The sequence below is a fragment of the Globicephala melas genome, chromosome X, assembly GCF_963455315.2.
Source record: "Globicephala melas chromosome X, mGloMel1.2, whole genome shotgun sequence".
Classification (NCBI taxonomy): domain Eukaryota; kingdom Metazoa; phylum Chordata; class Mammalia; order Artiodactyla; family Delphinidae; genus Globicephala; species Globicephala melas.
Window position 1 is genome coordinate 70656624 of NC_083335.1, and position 22921 is coordinate 70679544.

General features: G+C 48.1%; 1 protein-coding gene across 2 annotated transcripts in view; it reads right to left on the bottom strand.

Annotated features, from left to right (window-relative positions):
* The window catches only part of STARD8 (StAR related lipid transfer domain containing 8), a 73525-nt gene that overhangs the window by 40920 nt on the left and 9684 nt on the right, over positions 1-22921 (bottom strand). Inside the window, exon 2 of one of the 2 annotated variants that reach the window (XM_030847102.2) lies at positions 20753-20786. In XM_030847102.2, coding sequence (XP_030702962.1) covers positions 20753-20786 — 34 coding nt within the window. Of the gene's footprint in view, positions 1-1135; positions 1163-20752; positions 20787-22921 lie in introns of those variants that run through there. The other variant, XM_060291824.1, reaches the window with a different exon arrangement.

Below are 22921 nucleotides of genomic sequence, written 5' to 3' on the forward strand. Positions count from 1 at the left end.
AAACCTGGTTTGCTATTCCCTATATGCCTTTTGAGTGGGAGCAAGGGGAAAATTACCAGGGAAAAGGAACAGGCAGAGCCTGGAAGGTTTTTTTCCATGCTCAAAGAAACATATATTTTTTCCATTTTATTTTATTTTTTTAATTTTTTTTTTTTTTTTTGTCCGTACACGGGCCTCTCACTGTTGTGGCCTCTCCCGTTGCGGAGCACAGGCTCCGGACGCGCAGGCTCAAGGGCCATGGCTCACGGGCCCAGCCGCTCCACGGCATGTGGGATCTTCCCGGACCGGGGCACGAACCCGTGTCCCCTGCATCGGCAGGCAGACTCTCAACCACTGCGCCACCAGGGAAACCCTATTTTTTCCATTTTAAAAAAGACAAAGTGACAGGGACTCTTGGAGGCCTGTTGGAGTGTTAACAGGCCCTGGGATGGAGCTTTTAAGCTTTACCAACTGACTAAAATGTGCTGCCAGGGTGGCTGGGCTGTGTCACACAACTAGGGGACAAAGTGGGGCAGAAAGGGGCCCTTGGGGTGATGGGGAGTGTAGGGAGCTACCGGCTAGGTAGTAAGACATGGAGACAAAACGTGGGATAGAAGGAAGGACAGATATTCGAACGAAGAGGTAAAAATACAGACCGAGGGTCAGACATATAGTGGAACAGGAAAACATAGAGGAGGGTGCAAGCGCCACGCCAGAGGCAGCGACAAAGAAAGTGCTGGAGGAATAAGGGGCCAGGAACATACTGTTTATTAAAACTGCCTACTATGTGTTAATAACCATAGTAGCCTGTTTTTGTTCTTTCTGAGAGGAGGATGCCCACACAGGGAGAGAGGTGGGTAGGAACGAAGCCAGTCAGACCATAGGGATCAAAGGATGGTGCACCCAGGGACTGAGAGAGCTGGCTAAGAATTAGAAGCAAGCAGGCTGCGGGGGTGGAACGTCTGAAAAAGGGGGCTGCCAGCCTGGCGCGGGGTTTAGACAAACGGACAGATGAAATCCACGAAAACGGGACTGGAGCAACAGACGAGGCGGCGAGGGGGCCGGGAGTGCAGAGCCGGCGGGTGGCAGCACGGGGACTCTGGGCTCAGTGCAGCCGAGCCCCGACCTCCCGCAGGGTCCGCCCGGCTCTGATCACCTGGTTTCCAGCTCGGCGGGTCCCAGCGGGTGTCCTTCACACCCCGCGGCGTCCACGTCCGGAGCTTTGAGAGCCGCAAGGCCTGTCCCCAGCCCTGCGCCTGGGCCATGAGTCCGCGGCGGCTCCGGCGCCTCGGGTGGAGGCCCCAGGACTGAGCCCGCGGCCGGGCAGCGCCGAGGAAGGGAGAGAGGGGCCGAGCGAGCCCCGCCCCCAGGGGCGACTAGAAAGTTCCCCGCCCCCACCTTGAGCAGAAACTCCCCCTTCTCTGTCCTACACCAGCCTCAAGTCATTTAGCTCCACTACTCAGCCTCCCCATCGCCATCGGGCCTCCTCTCTGGGGTTGGAGTGCCCCTCCGGCCTTCTCCACCCGGGCCCCCTATTTGAGAGGTGTCTCACAACCCATACCACTTCTCCCACCCCAGTTCGAGATACTGAGGGTCTTTCTAGTCACCAGGTCAGCCCCTCCACCTCCTGTCCACTGGCCATCTCACCAACCACGTGACATAACGGCAGACCTTGTGCGACATCCAGATGCAGAAGGAAACAATGGCTTTTGCCATCTTGGCTGACTGACTCACTCCTGGGCCTCCTCCACCCCCATAGTTCTCGTTACCCCCCAACCCCGTTTTCTGTCTGTCTGACAAGAGCAACGGACCCTGGGTTCCAACAAGGACCCCTTGAAACCCTTCTAGTGCCAAGAATATCCTGGACCTTATGAGCGGAAGCATTCCTTAAAGACTTTCTTGTGTTACAAACCCAAAACTGAGGCCCAAGAATACAAATGACTTGGCCATCATCTAAGCAGGGGACAATTATCTCTCTGTTGCAGGACAGTTATGAGGATGTAAAGGGGCTGATCATGGTACCTGGCACAGAGTACAGTCTCCATAAAGAAAGGTTTGCTTTTATTCTCAAAGAGATCAGCACTGGGCATCCACCACCAAAAACAGCCTGGACCCAGGACCCTAAATTGCATAACCCATTCCCTTACCCCTAACCTCCATCTATGCCCCCGAGTCCCCGTGCTGCCACCCGCCGGCTCTGCACTCCCTGTCCTATCCCGCTTTGCTGACAATGGAGGGAAGGCAGTAAGATGCCAGTTCTCAGACCTGGCCATTTCCACTCCACTTGTGGTGGTGGCTAGTAAGGGGGTGGAGAGTCTAACAGTGGCTCTACGCTAACTGCAGCATAACCTGGGCCCATTTCCTCTCTGAGCCTCAATTTCCTCATCTGCAACATGAGGATAACAATCCCATGACACATGAGAATAAGGATAAGGGGATACACAGGTGAAGTTCACAGCCCCTCCCTCTACTGTCTCCTTCCCTTGTGCCACAAGACAAGGACTTAGCAAACCCATATGTGAGGGACAGGCTGGGAAAAGGAAGAGAGGTTTGTGAATTGATTTGTTCTTATTTGTCTGAAATTTGCACCCACTTTTTATAGACTCAGTGGCAGAGCTGGAATAGAATGCGAGATTAACATGTTGATGATCTCCATGTCATTTGCCCTTTCCCAAGGCAGTGCTGGCACACAGTAGGTGTTTACAAAATATTTATTGAATGAATGTATTCTTTACATGGGGAAGAGAACTTGCCCAAGGTCCCACAGTGAATTCATTTCAGAATCGAGACAGATCTCCTGTCTACTCCTTCCACTAGGCCATTCTGTCTCATGGAATTCTTTTTGTTTTTCTCTCATATGATCACAAACCAGTGGGGAGCCCATTCCTCTCTCCTAGCACCCTCTGGCCTATCAGGAGTCCCCATCCTGGATTAGCTCAGCCAGGATAAACAGCCATCAGGAGGCCCCTCTCGGTGCCCAGCTTAGTGCTTCCAAGCCTTTGACTTTTGAGTTTCCAGCAGCCATTACACAGTACCTGCCACAGGGGCAATTTCCCTTCTGAGGAAACGGAGGCCCTGGTCGGCTCCTTCCAAGCACAGGAGTTTCCCTTTTGCTCTCTGGTGGGGCGGGAGTGCAGGATACAGCCCCTTGCAGCAGCAGCCTAGAAGGAAGGGTGGCAGCAGCCATTTCCTACCCTGCTAAGGCATCTTCCTCCCTGGCCAGTCCCTCCCCTGTTTCCTGAGTTCCGCTTCTTGGGTTCCAGCCAGAACAGTAATATGAAAAGGCTCCAAAGTTTAACTTGAATCATAGGACCTGGGAACTGGGAAGGACCCCAGAGGTCATTTATTCCCACCTCCTCCCCACTGCAGTAATGCCCTCTGTTAATAAAGAGGAGGGGGCATCTGACTTAATCTCTTACAGCTTCAACTTCATGCCTCATCACATGGACAGGATGACACCCACCTGGCAATGTTGTTGTGGGAGGAAATGTGAGAATGGATTTAATAAAAGCTAATGTGTATTGAGCACTAACTATATGCCTGCCATTGTTCTAAGTGCTTTTTGCATACTAATCTATTTAATTCTTACTACAACCAGATAAAGCAGGTAATCATCATCATCATCACACCCATTTTACAGATGAAGAAACTGAGGACGACAAAGATAATGTAACTTGCTAAGTTCACACAGCTAACAAGTGGCGATGGCAGAATCTGAACCCTGATCCTCAGTTTTCACCCATATGATGCAGTGATCATCCTTACCCCGGGGAATGATGCATCATAAAGGTCCTGTGAGCTCACATGTGTTTGTGTGGCTGGAACTTTTGTACCCAAGGACCCTTAAGGCTGAGGGGGAAGAATGTGTAGAAACCCCGGGGGCTGAAGATGTAACCTGAAGCTTTGTCTCCAAGCAGGGAATGTCTTTAAAATCCCTGCTCTTAAACATCTACTTGAATTTTCCAGTTAACTCCAGTGTGCATCCATATTGTTTTCATATAAAAATGGGTGTTTTTCTCCTTTAAGCCTTTAAGGAAAGTTGACACTCCAGGAAGATGAGCCCCATTGGTCCTGTGCATCCATATGCCTCTAGGCCACTGCCTTTGACCCCAGGGGTTCCAGACACCTGACACACTGTAGGCTCTCAGTCACTGAGAATAGCTAACAACACTTATGAGGCACTTGTTATGTGAGTCAAAGTTCTAAGCACTTTCCACTTACGCTTGTGCTTTAATCATCGTGACAACTCTGTGAGGAGGTCAAGTTATTATCGTTGCCCTCATTTTTGGCGGGAAAACTGCAGCACAGAGAGATTAAGTAATTTGCCCGAGGCAGCACAGTTGGGAAGTGACCACTGGGCTTTAAACCCAGACAAGCCTGTCAGCTTTGGCTAGTAATCACTATACATACTGCCTCTCCAGCCACAACAGAGCTTCTCACCCACACATCTCCACAACTTCAAACCAGGAAAATTCAGTTGATTCTTAGCAGAAGCAGACCTTATTCCAATGAGATGAGCAGCTCCTTGAGGGCAAAGATGTAGGGTCTCTCCCCCCAACTCAGCCTTCCTTAGATGGATGCTAAGCCAGGAGCTGGGCTGTGCAAAGGGCTGGCTCTCCATTCATGTGTGGCAGCTGACTGCTTCTTGGCTGGTGGCAGTCTCTTGGACCCAGCACCTGTTGGGCTGATGAAAGAGCACTAGCATTTCACACAGGAGTCCTCTGCCACCCTCCATAGCAAAGATCCAACTTCAGAAAGGGCTGCCCGTCATCTACAGGGACAAGTTCACACTTCTGAGGTTGACATTCATAATTCCACACAAGGTCACCCAGCCAAAGCAGCTGGCCTTCCCAGAACACACTAAACGTCATTAACCCTCCCAATGTGTTACATGTGCTCTTCTCTCACACACACACAAAGAATGCTTATCCTTATTTCCTTGACTCATTTCACAAACGCTTACGTGGTGCTTTCAATGTACCTGGCACTATTCTAAGCTTTTTGCACATTTTAACTCATGGACTCATCACAGAAACCATGTAGGTACTATTATTATCCCATTTTACAGATGAGGAAACTGAGGTACAAAGAGATTAAGGTATTTGCCCTATCTCCTGCACCTGGCAAAGTCCCACAGATCCTTGTAGCCACTCCTATGAATAGCATAAGCCGTTCCCTTTCCAATTGCTCCTTCAGCTCAGTTTCATCAGCAATAATTCTATATTGAGTCGAGTTATCTGTATGTCTTCCTGTCCAATAAGAGTTTGGAAAAAAAAAAAAAAAGAGTTTGGATCCTCTGAGACCAGGGACTGAGTTTTATTATTTATGGCATATCCATTGATCAGGAAGGAGCTTGGCACAGAGTTGGCACTTAGGGAATATTTGTTCAAGGACTGAACGAATGACCCAGAAGCAGCCTTGCCCAAACTCAGTGGTGGCAGAAAGATTTGGGGTCTTCTTTCCCCAACATCACTGGGGTAGAGGAATGTCAAGATGGCTCGGTGACCAAGCATGAAATGCAACCACATTTGGTGAGAGGGGAAGAGAGAGAAGGCCCTTCCACCCTTTCGTGCCCTTTGTGTGGTTGACTCAAACCTGGCACCCTGACCGCAAAGCCATTTGGGCTGATGGGGCATCTACATCTAGCAAGCCACGAAAGCTGGCAGCTCTGGGGTCTGCTCCAGAGAACTGACCTCACTGGCTTCTGTGTTTCCCTCCCAAGGGCCCCATGACTCTGTGCAATTCAGAGGTTCATATGGAAAAGAGCAAAGGGTTTAAATGTCACCCCAGGGAGTTGGGGTTTGCTGCTTTGGGTCTCAAACATTATGCTTCACCCAATTTGCTCTAGCCTTCCCATGCTGGCCAAATGCACTCTATGGACAACTAGAGGGCAGTTTGGGCACAACTCTGGCCTCAAGTCCTAGTTCCACCATTCAGTAGCTGTGTAACCTTTGGCAAGTTATTGAACCTCAGTTTCTTCACCTAGAAAATTGAAATATTTTTTTCTCTGCCCCACAGACCTCGAGATAATGGATCTGAGAGCACTTTTTAAGTGGAAAATGACCAGACGTAGAGAGAATAGCGGTGGAGTGCTGCTCGGAGCAGTGTTCTGCAGCTTTCCGACTGAAGGCAGAAAGGTGAAGGATGGAGCCTCAGTCTTTCCCATCTCCACCTGGCTGTGTCTGACTATGGCCCAATCATTAGCCTTTTCTGGGCCTTAGTAAAATGGGAAGGATCATTCCTAGGTCCTTGCAGCCAAGTCTTAGAAGAGCTACTGGATGGGCAGCAACAGTGTGTATGTTCTACAGATTTTATCAGCTCCAGAGAAGGGGCCCTTAAGAACTGCAACTCTCAAAGCAGCCTGGGGTTTGAACTCCAGCTTCAACACTTACTAGAAGACACATCATATCACCTTTCTGGGCCTCAGTTTCCTCACTATTAAAGGGAGACGGTAACACCTACTTCCCGAAACTGTCATGTGACCCAAATGAGAACTCACTGATAAGATGCACTTGTCAGTGGCAAACTCACCCCTTAGCCTTTCGCCTGCCTGGCTACTTCCTTCCTGTCCTTGTGACATGCAGGCTGCTCAATTTCATGTCTACTAATTCTTTTTGCCTTTATCTGGGAAGTAGTTACAGCACCCACCCACAGCTGCCCCTACTCCCACTCCTGGGCCTTAGCACACACCCCTCACCCTGATGGAACTTGCAGAAAGCCTTCCTCCTCTCCCCATCACCTGGCAAGGTGCAGCACCACCCAACAGGAACATGGACTCTGCAGCCCAGCTCAGGGATCCAGGGCTCGGTCCATTTGAGCAGCTGGCCCGGCCATGAACAAAAGCAGCTTTTGTGTCAGAGAAGGAGTTTGCAGTTTGTCAGCAGTGGTGGGGTGGGTCAGTCATCTGCCTCCTGCATCATCACCCTTGTGTGACTTGCCACGAGGGCTGGCAAGCCATGGCAGTGAACAGGCTTTGTCTGTATCTGTCACTTGGTGTGTTCCTTTAGGATTCCAGGCCACTGTGTGACAGAGTGCCCAAGTAGCTGGGGCCTCCACAGAAGCCCAGCCTGGAGTTGATGGGCCCTCAGAGAGCATCTGCTCCACCCCCTCATTATACAGATGGAGATCCTGAGGCCTGTGCAGGGAGGGGCAAGCAACTTAGGGCCCTGCACCCAGGTTTTGCCCTTCAGTATTTGCCCCTGACTTGCCCTGCCCTGCAGATTCAGTCATCTTCCAGAGGTCTTACGGGTCTAACTGGCTTAAACTATCAGGTCAGAAGGGATTCCAGAGAAGTCCCACAGTTCTCTAGGAGGAACATTTCTCCTCTGTGTGGTATCCTCAGGTAACCCACGCCAAAGTCTGAAAACAAAAGCTGGCCACGCGCAGGTTCTTAGATAAACAGTGGTGAGTCTTGAACAGAGGGGGGCGTCCACACACATAGCAGTGAAAGGGATGGTGAGCCAGGCTGTCCCTCTGTACTTCCTTGACAACAATGCATTGGAAGCCATGGTGCTGTCCTGGAACCCCGAAGGAGAAGGAGCCTTGTGAAAATGTTCTCTCCCGCCAAGAGTTCAATCAGAAGGCCTGAATGGCAGGATTTAGCCCCACATCAGCTGCATCCCCCAGACTGGAGAGCTCAGGGACAGGGACCACGTCCTTGTCAAAACAGAACCCCAAACCCTGTGTAGTGAGAGGTTCCATGAGGACAGGGCCTTGTCTTGTTGTCTTGAAGTCTGGGGTAGCCCCAGCCTGATAGGAAGGTCCAGAGGGGCTCTTCACACTCAGGGCCCAGGGGCAGGGCCTCTGGGTCAGGGTCTCCTCCCCTCCTGCTCACCCCTCCTTTCCTGGCTCTTCTCCGCCCAAGCCTGGATGTTCTATGTTCTAGTTTAACCAAGGAGGCTGTTCTCTTTGACCAAGTTACTGTCCTCCATGCCTGGTGGTGCCACCCATGCTCCCTTCTGCCTTTGACTTGCTGTATAACCTTTGGGCATGTCACTTGCCCTTTCAAGTCTAATGATGTCTTCATCTGAGCATAAAAAGTTAGATGGACTAGGTCAGCAGGCTTGCAAATTGTGCCTCACAGTGGCTGGGGAGGAGCCTCAAGGCCTACCATGGGGATGTTGGGGGAGGGGAGAACAAGGGAAGGCTGAGCCTGGAGACTCAGGTTCCCATCCCTACCCCACCTTGCTTCAATCAGAGCCATGTTGCTTTTTATCTGTTTTATACATTGAGCTTCCACACAGGATTCGGTTTGGGGGAAAAAAAGTCTGCGTCTAAGAAAAAGCAAATGGACTAGACATGTCCTTACACCTGGGCCTCAGTTCCCTTCTGAGTGATCATTGCAGGCCATAAAACAAGTCAAACATTTATAGCAGTGCCTAGCATGTAATGACGATGACAATAATAGCTACCATTTATTGAGCACTGTATGCTGGGCATCACTTAAAGGCTGTACCAGGGTCAACTCATTTGCTCCTTCCAAATCTTCTCAAGAAGGCACAATTGATACCTTCATTTTACACATAGGACACTGAGGCACAGAGAAGTTAAGCAACTTGTCCAAGATCACACAGCTAATGGGGAGTACAACTGGGAATCAAATACAGGCATTTTGGCTCTAGTGCCCTCCTTCTTGATCAGTCCAACTATTGGCTCTCCATACATATTTAGTTATTTTTGTTATTCTTATGGTTATTTCCATTGGTATGTTCTCTTACACTTCATCTGAAAGCTGCGCTGAGTTCACCTCTCAATGTGACTGTGCACCTAAAACCAGACCGTGGCTGTAGAGTGGGTACATTCCTGTTCTGACAGCCAGCCAGACCAGGCTTCAGGGTGCCCTTGCCCCAAATCTGCAGAGATAAAGCCTATGGTCTGGGGCCACTTCCCCAAACAGTGGGCAGTGGGAAAAGACTGAGTTTGCTAAGAAAATAATGGACTTGAGGATATGGGGAGGGGGAAGGGTGAGCTGGGACAAAGTGAGAGAGTGGCACGGACATATATACACTACCAAACGTAAAATAGATAGCTAGTGGGAAGCAGCTGCGCATAGCACAGGGAGATCAGCTCGGTGCTTTGTGACCACCTAGAGGGGTGGGATAGGGAGGGTGGGAGGGAGAGAGACGCAAGAGGGAAGAGATAGGGGAACATATGTATATGTATAACTGATTCACTTTGTTATAAAGCAGAAACTAATACAACATTGTAAAGCAGCTATACTCCAATAAAGATGTTAAAAAAAAAAAAGAAAAGAAGAACTGGCTCGCATGCTCAGAGCCTAGAAGAAGCCAGGGAGCAGACCGGTGGGAACCTGTAAGGTGGCTGGATGTCCCACAGGTGACAAGGCTCTGCTGACTTGCTCAGTTCAGCCCTTACTGACCCATCACTCTAAATGTCCTCCATTCACCCAGGTCAGCCTTCCTTCTTACATTTCTTCTTTTCTGGCCCCCTCTGTTTTTCTCTTCCTCTCCCTTCCCTCTCCTTGCTCAGCAAGGCTCATAATAACTTGCTAAACCACAACCCTCATATTTCTTATATTTCCACTTACCAGGGAAATTTCTCAGCTGGTCCTGACTGATTCTTCTAATTGATCCTCCCACTCTGGCCACATTCATCTCTTCTCGGGCCCCACCCATCTTCCCCAGGCTGGATCCCCTAACTTGAATCCTCCAGCCCAAAGCCTTGCTCCTTCTCCCTACCTTTACTTGGCTGTCAGAGCCACTAACTCCCTGGGTGAGTCCCTTCCCTTTTCTGGGTCTCAGTTTGTCCATCTGTTAAAGGTTGAAGGGGAGCAGTGATTGTACTAAATGATATCCGAGGAGTTTTCTAGCTTTAATTTGCAACCATTTTATATCTGGTCCATTTAGAAAATTGAATCTTCTTGGCCACTTTCCTCTCTTTCTCTCTCTCTCTCTCTCTCTCTCATTTATATCTATGTATATGCACACACACACACACACACACACGCAAATGTGTGTGTGTGTGTGTGTATGTGTGTTCTGAGAACTCTGAAAACACGCCCCACCTGACAGTCACCTCTTGCCTGTTCCAGACAAATTGTCAGAACTAGGGGCAATGGGGACCCAGCCCCAGATGGACCAAGGTTTCTGTTCTCAAGGTGCTTACAGTCAAATTGCAAAGACAAGCATGGAGATAAATAGAGCATCCCTTAGAGTTTCCAAAATGCTTTCATTTCTTTTGTCTCATTTGGTCCTTACAACAACCCTGTGAGATAGCAGGAGAGGAGCTGTTATCCCATTTTACAGAGCAGAGGACTGAGAGTCAACGAGAAGACAGATTTCACCCTAGCTGATCTGACCAGCAAGTGGAGAGCTGAGACACAAACCCAGGTGTTTAATTTCTAGAGCCAGTGGTCCCTCCAAAGCATCATGCTCTCCCGCATTTTCAATAGCTTTGACAATAGAAGCTTTCTGGAAACTACCGGAAAAACTTCCTAAAGTTGGCTAATTCTTAAAAGTGGGAGTGAGGAGTTATAGGACTTTGGCTCTCCATTTTATATCCAGATATTCAGGTTAAAGTCTCTCCTCAGAGAATGTAGTTTATTTCTAATCCTTATGTGAAGGAAATAGCTCCAACACAGGCAGATCATGATCGGTGCTCTAAGACAGATAAACAGTATGCAGAGGATTTGAAGGGGGGGAGGGGACAGTATTTGAACTGACTGTCAAAGAACGGCAAAGGTCTGAACAGATTGAGATGGGTGTGAGGAGTCTCAGAATCCCAGGGACCACAGCAGCTCTCCAGCCCAGCAGCTGTTGCTGACTTCTGCGACAGCAGCCCTGCCTAGAAGGAATTTTTCCTGAACAATTAGGTGCATAGAGTGGACAGGATTTCCTGTTTTCTTTCCTTTCTTCATTTTATATTGTGAGGTACCTGGCCCTGAGTCCCAGCCTTGGGAAACACCTGCTTCACCCACCTGCCCCTCACCTGGAACGTGATCACAAATTGCCCTGGAGATGGGCCAGTCCAGCCAGACCCAGGCAGAAGGAGCCATAGGGACCAGGAGGCAGAAGGGGTCCCAGCCAGGCCTCCCCACACTACTTTTCACTATATTCCAGGATTCAGTATCAAACTATCAGATGATCAGATTGATCACATTTTTGGAAAAACAAGGTCAAACCACTTTCCGATTAAGGGCCATACAACCATAGTGTGTAGGAGATGGAAGGGCCTTAGAGGTCACTCTATCCAATCCCCTCATTTTAATGATGGGGAAGTTGGGGCCCAGAAAGAGAAGATACTTGCCCAAGGTCACAGAGCTGCTAGCCACCAAGCCATCGTGCCTGATTGTAACTTTAGCCCAGCTGACGTGTGACCCTTGCTGTGAGCCAGGCCTCCACAGGGCTCATTGGCAGATATGAGAAAGCAAGCCCATCTGGTCTTTGGAGACTGGAAGTATACAGAGGCACATCTGATACCTCCATCACTCTGCTCGAAGCTGCCTATACACACTGTCTCCCTGGAGTGGACCCCAGAGCCATTCAACCTGGGCCTTCCCCATCAGAGAGGCCCAGGGACTCATTCTTGAGGCCTCAGCTCCTGCCTTCTTAATCTCAAGTCACACTTCTGGACTGGAGAAAACATCTCTCCCTTCCCCCACTCTCCTGCTTGGACTGGTCATGATGGTCACGTTTATAATCATTTAATAACTATTATTTGTGTATTGCCTGGGAGATTATAGAGCCGTCTCACTCCCACTATCACAGTTAGTTCCCACAACAACCCAGGAATTGGGTGTTTGGATCTTTATTTTCAAAGTGAGAAAACTGAGGCTCAGAGAGGTGATCACATAGCTGATAAGTGACAGAGTCAGAATTCAGACCCAGAGCTGTCTGAGTTCTTCAGAAACTGAGCCCTTTTCATCAGCCTGAAGCCACCTTTTTCACTGGTTTCTTGGGGAGGATGGATAGGCTGATACAAGGATGGAGCAAACAGTTCTTGAGTACTCTCTCTGTATTAGGCATGAGGATGCAGAGAGGAATGAGACAAAGTTTCTGCCCTCAGGGAGCCTACCAGTTCAGTGAGTGCTTCTCAAACTTTTGCACCAGAGTACCCCCAAACGACTGAACAGAATGAACTCATTCCCCACACAGCCCCAAAGAACCGGGGAGCCCATGTAGCTAGCCATAAGTGAGAAATTTCTTGGAAGTCTCCACTTTTATCTTACAAATTCATGTGAATTTTGCATGCTATTCCGTTACATATATTTATGCTTGTTCTAATTTAAGAATGATGTTTTCCCCCCAGATCTTTTAGGGAGAATGAGCTATTCCATACAGATGCTCTTGGAAACATCTGGGAAGAGGTTCTGCTTACCTCTGGCCCAAGGGGACACAGAGACCCCTTTGAGAAGCAAGAGACAGTAGCACATTTTTGTGTGGTGAAGGTTAAGATTTTGGTGAAGAGGATGTATGTGTGTGTGCATGCATTCACATATGTGACACATATAGAAGCTCTGTAGAAGCTTCAGAGGTGGCCAGAACTGTTTCTTTTGCAGGACCATGTTTCTCTGGCACCCAGATGATCCGCACTTCTACCCTGTCAACTAGCTGTGAACTAGCCATTTTCCTCAGCCCAGAGACCAGAACTGGAAAGGACACTAGGTGTTCTGGAAGGTTTTTTTTTTCCAAAAGACCTTTTGCTTTGGCCATTTTGGTAACTGTGGTTGGGAAACAAGATAGCACCCACCTCCCAGCAACAGAGAGCTGAGAGGGGAGAAAGTCAGGCAAATTTACAGCAGCTCATGTGGGGCAATGAAGTAATTATCCTGTGAGAGATACTTAGGTACTGGCAAAGTGCTTCCCTGCTTTTGCTCGTTTTCTCAAGACAAGAAGCATGTACTTTGCAAAGTCTGAATGCTGTTCTGCCATTTGCATGTTCTGTTAATGAATTCATTATTCATTCTGGGTTTTTTGGCTTGGTTTTAAAGGAAGGTTCTAAGTGCCAGCCTACTTTGATGATCCTCAGGGAAACAAGAAAAGGTTCTTGGACCTTCTCTTGGGCCATAGGTTAAAGGGAACAGGGCATCTCTGGGGGCCAGATGTGCTGATAACAGCAGTGAGATCAAAGTATGATCAAAGTGCCACGTGGTAGATGCGGGGGGTGGGGGTTGGTGGCAGGGAGCATTGGAGATTCTGAAACAACTGCCCCTCCCCTCCTTAAGGGTCTCCTTTGGCCATTTTCTTTTTCCAAACCTTGAAGGGTTTTGTATTTTGTTTTTAATAAGGAGGCCATTCCCTTCCCCTGTGGAATGTATTCCCTGAAATATCCTGCTCTAGGGGCACATGGACACAGAGTTGGAAGCCTCTGTTCTCAGGAGCCCTACTTCCTATGTTTTCATTTTTCTTCTTGAAACGTAAACCAAATCAACTCTTCCTGTTTCTGGTTTGGGGATGTGGAGGGTCACACAGCAGGGACCCTCTAGCAAACAGGTCAGAAGGGGCCTCTGAAAGCTGCCCCTTGGCTGCCCTGCCATGGGAGGAGGGCTATAGGAATGGAATTTAGTCCCACGGAAAGAGGAGGAGAACAGCATCCAGGCTGTGATGAGGAAACAGCTCTGCTTGCGATGCCAGTTTGCTCGCCTTTGCCCTTACCTCAGGCTGATGGAAGCCTGTACACCACGGAGCTTTCACCAGCTGAGCTGCTGATCTTCAGCACTTGGGTACTGTCAATTGGGAGTAAGTTTAGGGAAGAGTCATCAGGACTGTGAGAAATTAGGAGTGGGAGCTGTTCATCCTGTGGAAAGACAGATTCTGGGAGAATAGTATACATGAGTGGGGACTTGGGTTCTGGCCTCAGTTTTACTGCTAAGTGCTCTTTGCTGTTTTTCAGATCACCTACCTTCTCTGAGCTTCAGGTTCACCAACTGCAATGGGAGTATTGGACTGTATGAGCTACAAGGTTCCTTCCATCTCAGACTTTGGGAAATTCTAAATGCCATCAGATTAGTCATAGGGGAAGAATGAATAGAACAACTTCATGAGACTCCAAGGGGTGAAAACAAGACCACTGGGTGGAAGTTGTGAGGCAGATTCTGGCTGCATATAGAGAAGAACTTTCGACTGAGTACAGGATGAAAAGGGATGCTTGACGATACCTGGAGAGTTTGGTCTGAGCCTGACTGGGCACATAGCAGGAATGGTATAAAGGGAGCCTGTTAAGCAGGTGAGCACTGGACTAGAGCAGCGGTCTCCAATATCCACTTTTATGTGGCCAACTTCAGTCTCCAAATGAAATCTTTATGGAACTTCCAAGAGGTGAAATAGATTGGTTGAGTGAAGCAACCCCCCCCCAAATCTGTCCTCTCCTCACATCTCCCAGTAAGTCTCTGGGGACTCTACAGTTCCTCGGGTCTCAGTTTGTAAGCCATTGATTAATACGAATACGGTCCTTAGGTGCCCTTCTTGCCCTGAGATGTAGGCAACCTCCAAGTTTCAAGGGTTTGGTGGAAACGTGTTTTACATGGATCTGTACCATTGGCTGCAACTGTTAAGCCCCTCAAAGCCCTGTCTCAAGACAATTTGTCATCTGGAGCCAGTGGGGGCTCTGTGTTCATCTGTAATAGCTAGTTCAGAGCTGAAATGATAGGGAAGAAAGTCTGCTGAGAAAGAAGTCACTAGTCTAATCACCAGAAGTTCCTTTGCTACGCCATCAAAAATAAAAGACAGTCCTTGGCAGATTCGTTGTTTATGTGAGGCCCTGTGCTTAGTTCTGGGAATACAGAGGTCAGTCAGATATAGTTATTGTACACGAAGAGCTCATGGTCCATGGAAGATACAGGAAAGAAAAGAAGCAAATGCAGAACTGCATGATGTGTTATAATAGAAATATGGACAAGATGGGCTTGTCCAGAGGACCAGAAGATGGCTTGACAAGCCAAGTAGAAGGACTGGCAAAGACACCCACAGTGGAGAGTCCAATATGAGAGTTCATTGTATGCGTAGGAAATTCTGAGTTGTCCCATGGGGCTCAGAAATGTGGGGATGTGGTGTGAGATGAAGTAAGAAAGATAGGTTATTAACTTGTGAAGAACCTTGATTGCCAACGCAAAAAATCTGGACTTTGACAAAAGGTAGGGAACAATCAAAGTTTTTTGAGCATGACCAAATTTTTCTTTTAAAGAGAGAACTCTGGCATCAGTATGGGAGGTGGACTAGAAGGGAAAGCATGCTGGCAGGGAGACCAGTTAGGAACTGTAGCAACCATCCATGTCAGAGATGCTAAGGGCCAAGATGCAGGGCTATGGCAGTGTGGGTGGAAAAGAAGGGGCAGATTTGAGAAACATTACAGAGAAGTTTCATGGGCTTGATTTGGTGACTGCATGGTAGCGAATGAGATAGGGAGGAGCCCAAGCGATTTCCATGATTCTTGCTTGAGTGACTGGGTGGATGATGGTACATTAACCAAGCAAGAGAATCCCAGAGAAGGAGAAGGTTTCCAGGAGAATGATGAAGAACTATGCTCTTTAGTGTTGAGTTTGAAGGATTCATGTGACCTTCTGGTGGAAGCATCCAATAACGCTTTCCAGACCTGTCATTCCATCTGCAACTCCCATTCCCTCCCCAGCCCCTGGGTAGCTGTCCATGCCACGCAGCCCTTGCTCTGATCTTCTGGATTGGCCCAGGCTGTGAAAATGGCCAACTAAGCTGTGCCTCAGGACATTTGCTTGGCTCGTATCGGTAAGCCTGGACTTGGCTTTCTGTTTTGTACTCCTGACAGCAAGCATCGGGGACCTGGACTTCCCAGCCCATTTTGACCCCAAAGGAAGCTGTTACTCTCCTCCGTGGGTCTGGAAATCCTTCCCCTATCCCAACGAACATCTTGAAACTGCCGTTTTCACTGACCTTATCCCTGCCTCTCCCTCCTTTCAGCCTGACTCTGGCAGGGACAGGGGGTGGAGGACGACACAGAGTAGAGTGCAAAGGACCTTGGGACCGTCTAGTTCAACCTTCTCATTTTTCATACAAGGAAACTGAGGTCCAGGCAGGGGAGGCAACTAACTCAAGGTCACAGAAGGAGTTAATGTCAGACTTGGGATTAGATCTTAGAATTTTCAACTCACAGTCCAGTGTTTTTTACCTTGGCTGAATTCACTGCAGACCATGGTTGAAAGATTTCCTGTCTCAAATGATAATCAATTCCAGATACCCCTTAAGTCGGTTTTTATACTATTCCAAGTTGCTGGGTAAAATATCTGTCAAATGCTAGATAAGCTATGCCCTGCAAATGTTCTTCATAAAATGGCAAATGTTAAATGGCCAGATCTGTCAAGAATTAGTTACAGTAATGATTTGGTCATTTTCAAAAGAGAGGAAGTTAATTGAATTATTATTATTCTGATGATTTTCATAGACTCAGTGTTTTGGTCTATTCTCCTCTTGAGCCTTAGAAGTGACGTCTAAGAGCAACTTAAATAAATGCATTTAATAAATGTATTAGTTTCTATTTTTTCCCTTTTAAATTAGTCTCTCTGCCCTCTCAGAACTGGAGGGAGGGGTCTGGGCAACTGATGGACAAAGTCTGGTGCTGAGTCCAAGCCTGCAGCCAGGCTGGAGCCAGTTGGGTTGGGGAGCCAGGGCTCTTGTTACAGGCCAACTATTACCCCACAGGTCGCCTCAGCCACTTCAACAAGAGAGCTTGAAGAGAAGCCCTGAATGGCTCCAGGCAACAAAAGGAGCCTTGTGCACTGGGAGCAAGGGGCCTCAGGGAGGATTTGGTGCAAGGGCAATGGGAGGGAAGGTCAGCAGCCTTCTCACCTCTGTGGACTGCTAGGAAGGGGAGCTAATGAGTTAAACACAAGTGTAGGGTCTGCAAGTCAAGAAGTCGTTGAATTTCAGAGCAGCAAGATACCTTAGAGGTCATTTAGACCAGACTCTTCATACTATAGTTGGGAACAGGAAGGCCCAGAGAGGGGAAGGGGCAGGCCCAAAGTCACACAGCTGGTCAGGGGCAGAGCCAAAACTGGAACCTAGAACTTCTGGTGCTCTACTCAAGTGTTCTCACTTCAATACCTGTGAGGCAGTTCAGAATTGTGGATTTTGTTTGGAGGGAAGGGGCTCCTTTTAGGTTCCAGAACCTATTTCCATCTCAGGAGCAATTCATCCCTAAGTAACACAGCATAAGGAGTATGGAGTGATGCAGGGAGCCCGGGAGCACCTAGTGAGTCTTGGAGTGAGCTCCAAAGGTCTAAAGGCCTTCTTGACCTGCCGGTTTGTGTTACCGCTACCTCTGTGGTTTCCAATGCTGGGTATATATGCATGGGATGGTTTGGAGTGATACACTGATGTTTTGAATTGTGATAGATATATTTTGAATTCAATATGCATTAGGAAAGCTGTAACTAGTACCTCAACCCTTCATTTCATAGATATTTACGGCTTAAAGTGAGGTTATCGTTTAAAATCGGGCTGAGTTAAAGAAACATAATAAGTACATAATGGCACAGGACGAAATAATGGCAAAAATTGTGAAGCTGGTTCACCAATAAGTGAAATTTGGGAAACATTGTGCTAGTGGATTCTTGGGTCATGATAGCAGGACGACCAAAGTTTATTCAGGCTATCCTCCTGGGCCTGGGCAGCATTACATATGTTGAAGCCAGTGGACATTCCTAATGTTCTCCTGTGCAGATGGTGCCAAAGGTTTGCTCTGTCAATGAAACCACTAGGACAAAAGCAGTAGTGTGGCAGAGAACCCTTTGATTGACTAATCTTAATAGGAAGAAGATTACATATGAAAAGCATACTCAATTATCAGCTTTGAGTCAGTGTATTGGCTTCTCCTTCTCTAAAATGTCCCTGGTCAGTCTTCCCCTCCACCACTTCTGCTCTACTCTGGTGGAACTTGTAAGACTGGCATATGAGAACACAACAGGCTCAATGTACAGATAGAACACTGAGAGTTAGAAAGGGGAAGGTTCTTAAGATCATTCAGCCATGAGTCATACAGTCAAGACTGGATCCCAGGTCTCTTGATTCCCAAACAAATGCTTATTCCACCACTGCTCCACATTTCCTGCCCCGCAATTCCTTCTCCATTGCTCCCCCCCTTTCTTTTTTTCCGCGGTACGCGGGCCTCTCACTGTTGTGGACTCTCCCGTTGCGGAGCACAGGCTCTGGACGTGCAGGCTCAGCGGCCATGGCTCACAGGCCCAGCCGCTCCACGGCACGTGGGATCCCCCCCGGACCGGGGCATGAACCTGCCTCCCCTGCATCGGCAGGCGGACTCTCAACCACTGCGCCACCAGGGAAGCCCCATTGCCCTTTTTGCACACTCCCCTCAATCCTACTCCCAACCCAAATCAGGCATCTATCTACAGCCTCCACTGAAGTCTTGGCTAGTACAGCTCACTTCCTCTAGAGCTTCAAAATTCATCAAGGGCCCAAGAAGCTGGTAACATTGGTCACATCCAAGAGGATTGCTGGGTGGTGGAGAGACAGAAGTGGGGAGATTTTTATTTTCATACCTCCTGAATTTTAAAACAGGTGAAGTCATTAGCTAGTCCAAAAAATCAATAACTGAACAAACCAAGAGTTATCTCCCTCCTTGAGCTGTATCTCAAAAATAATCGCATTTGCTCAGCACTTTGATGGGGTTTTATTGTGGGTTTTTTTGCCGTACGCGGGCCTCTCACTGTTGTGGCCCCTCCCGTTGCGGAGCACAGGCTCCGGACCCGCAGACTCAGCGGCCATGGCTCACAGACCCAGCCGCTCCTCTGCATGTGGGATCCTCCCGGACCGGGGCACGAGCCCGTGTCCCCTGCATCGGAGGGCGGACTCTCAACCACTGCGCCACCAGGGAAGCCCGTGCTTTGATGTTTTAATGCTCTACCTCTTGCGATCCATGCAAGACCCCCATGCAATAAGCTCCATTTTACAGATGTGGACACTGGTCCAGAGAGAGGAAGTTTCATGCCTGGGTCCACGCAGTGAATTGGTTATGAAATTTGGTATACAATCCAGGTCCTTTGATTGTCAGTGCCTTGCTGCTTCCACTGCCATATCCACATAAACTCTTAATTTGTGCCAGATTGTCTTTGGATCAGCCTGAGACAACGTGTTCACACTTGCCCTTAAATAGACATTTTCAAACTTTAACCTAAAGAAGTAGCACAAAAATCAGTCCCAACTCAGTTCTGCAGGTGGCAATCTCTTCTGCCTGACCCTGCCCTCTAAAAGACACTCCTCTTTCCTCTAGAAACCACAGACCACCCAACCACCTGGTGCCCACCCTCCCGGGATTCAGCACTGGTAACTCATCCTGGCACAGACATTCTAATGAGGCAACTTGGCAGTTGCTGAGAGTGCTTTTGTCTCGGGGGGTGGCGGGGGTCACTATTTCAGGGCCTGAGGGTTTCTTTTTAGCCTTTGCAGCTGGTGTCTCTGAAATGGAGAAGTTTGTCCTTCCCCCAGTATGGGCAGCCCAGAGATCTTGTGCCCCCAGAAGTCTCTATTGCAAAGCAGGAACTGTGCTCAGCAAGAAGCCCTGGAATGGTGACAGGGGAGGCTTGGGAGGGGGTGCGGCACAGAGAAACAGATGTATGCTGTATGCTGATCAAAGCAGTGTTCCTGCTCCAAAATAGGTCCCCTCTCATCTGCTGTCATGGCAATGTAAATAAACACCTCGCCCTGCTGGCTCTTCTTTTTGAGCCGCCACCACCCAAGAACTCAGGGTCCGAGGTGGAAAAGTCCTTGAGGGATAACCAGATCCCCTCTCTGCCTCCTGGTAAGACTGTGTCCAAACCAGCTCCAACAACTTGGGGAGGTGATCAGGAGCGAGGGCTCGGGTTGTCTCTTCCAACATCTTCCCAAGATGCCTCGCACAGGCGCTTAGCATGCCGCTTCTTAATTGGTGTCTTTCTGTTTCCATGACCCCCCAGCCCTAATTGCTGTCTAGCAGCCATGCTCATTCAAGTCCTGAACTCATCCTGCTGAAAACCTGAAGCCAGTGGAAATGGCTGAGATCGGGCTGAAGCCAGGAGGATGACCTAGATGACCTCAGCAGAGCCTGGTTGATGCCAGGAGTCCAGGCTCTGGCAGCAAATTCATTCCTGGCCAACATCCTTCTTTCTCTTCCTCCCCAAAGAAGTCATCCCCCTCTAGACAGCTGTGCCCTCTTCAATGGAAGGGAGTTGCTCCAGAATGCCACCCACTTGTCCACACCCAAGTAGGACACCAGAGGCAGAAGGCAGATAAGCAGTCAGCCCCAAAGAAACTTGTTAGAGAGGAAAGGGAAGGATTTTTCTCTCTCAAGCCTATATATATATATATATATTTATTTATCCCTTCAGTCCTAACCAACCCTCTTGGTAGACTTCCACACAAGGTAAGCATTGGAAATATCACACACTGAACTCCAAAAGCCAAGTCTCTTTCCTTCACCCTCATCTTACCTGTTCCCTTTCCCAACATATCTCCCACCCTAATATACTTCCCAGTAGAAAGAAGGCATCTGAGAACAAGGGAAGCATATGGGTGGCTGCCACTTGCTGATAGCTCTGTAGGGAGATCCTCCCCTGGCTCCCTGGCTGGAGAAAACCTGAGAAATACAGAAGTTCTGCATACCCACTCACTTCCAAAAGACCAGGCTGAGGAGCCCAGGAAATGCCCACTGGAGGGAGACAGAGAACATCTCCAGCTTCAGCATCTAGGACATCGGCTCCACGGCCCAGGGACCCGATCAGTTAGTCTGTGAGGACCACTGAGAAGCTCAGTGCCATTGCGTGCCACTTCTGAGCCCTACCTCATGCACTTACCGGCATTCTTCCTCCCCTGCAGCAATGGGAAGCACTGTAAAGGAAACACAGAAGAAATTAAGGCATTGCAGAGCCCTACACAATATCAGAACTGGAAGGAATCTATGAAGTCAGCAAGTTCAATCTACCCATTTTACAGGAAGACACATGGAGGCCCACAGAAAAGGAAAATGGAGTACAAGTAGGGAGCAAAGTGGAGCTTAGAAGCCCAGACTCCTGACTGCCCACTGCATACTACTTTCTCCCACTCCACTGGCTGACTCCTCTGTTTCATGTCATTCTCATGGAATAAGAGCACCCCCAAGTCAGGAGATCAGAGGCAGTCTGTGCAGGTCACAGTACTGTTCCAAGGCCTGACAATAAGAATTATCAAAGAATCAGTCAGCATTTGCTTGGAACATGCCATCCTTGGTATAGCATCAACCAGGTTAGAAGCAAGGTATGTTGGTGGGAAAAGCAGTAATTGGAACTGGAAAGCTGAAGTTCAGGGCCACCTTCCCCTATTTATTGGTTATATAACATTGGACATCACCCATAACCTCTTGAAACTCACTTTCTGCATCCATAAGTCTAGGATAGTAATAATCCCAACGTCACAGATTTTGTGAGACATTGATATACACAAAAGCATTTTTAAATGATAAACAATATTATAAATTAATTTATTCAACAAATATTTATAGAGCACCGATGCCCTACAAGACACTATAATAGGATGCTAAGGATATAGCATAGATTTAGACAGATAAGGTCCCTGTCCTCATGGAGCAGAGACAAACAATAAATAGGTAAACAAGTAAATCAATAAGGAAATCACAGAGATCTCTAAGAACCAAGAAGGAGAAACTTTAAAAAACATGATGAAGTAGAGAATGATAGGGTAGACAGAATAGGTGGGGATTGCTTTAGAAAAGGTGACCAGAGAGCATCTCTCAGGGGAGCTGAACTTTGAGCAAGGCCTGGGTGACAAGAAGGAGCCAGCGATGTGACAATCTGGGTGCAGAACGTTCCAAACAGAGGTTGAGAGAGTCAAGGACCAAATTTTGCAGGATTTTGAAGGCCAGGGTGAGGATTTTGGCTTTGATTCAAACGATGGTAGGTAGCCATTGGAAGGCATAGAACAGGAGAATGGCAAGATCTTACTTCCATCGTAGAGAGATCACTCTGGCTGCTGTGTGGAGAATGGATTTTGGAGCTACAGAGGAAGCAGGGAGGTCTCTTAGGAGGCTTTTGCAGTAGTGCAGGTAAGCAATGTTGGTGGCTTGGGCTAAAATGATAGTGGTATAGATGTGAATTCAATAGTTAAGGAAAGAAAGAAGGGCTCCTCTTAGAGGTAGAAGGGTTTTCTTGCCTATTCTCCTGGCTTCATGCAGCTAGTCTCTAAGCCAACCAAAATATTATAAGGAAAGGAGTTGCCACAGTACTTTTTATCTGTCTTATCACTGCACAATGATTGTCACACCAGGTGCAGACACTTGACTACAATGATTTCTAGTCCCAGGACATTAATCTCAGCTCTAGATCACTCTGAAATGACCAAAAGTCAGATCCACCCTTGTAGACCACAAGACAAAATCTGGTGAATCTCCAACCCACAATTGGCCACAAGAGAGTGTAGGGGTAGGAGGTGTCCCCCCTGACTGTTCATTGGAAAAGTCCACAAGGGATGTTAATGTGAGGGACATGGACAGTTCTAGAATGAGATAGGTGTGAAGAGAGGGGAAAGACCAATCGAGAAAGAAAGATATGAAATTCTCCTACAAAGTTCCAAAGTGGACCCATGATTAAGCAAGTCAATATAATTCTCAGTGGTGGACAAAAGGGGAGTTAAAAAAAAAAAGGCTGAGGGGGTGGGAGGGAAGGTGGAAGCAGGGCCTTGTGAGGTTCTAAATGTGACAGTTCTGGAATATTAGGAGATGAACTGATGGGTAGGGCACACTGTTACTCTGTAATCCTGTTCTAGTCTTATTAAATTCCCTCGTCTCCCACCCTACCCCCAACGCACCATAGGTTTAAGAGAATTAAAGATCGTTCAGGAGCTAATTAAGCTTTAAATTTACACAGGAATTTACAGGTTACAAATAAGTAAACGTGTTTGACTATCACAAACATGGTAGGTTTTCTTATACTCATGTGACACATAAAGAACATGAGGCCCAGAGAAGAGAA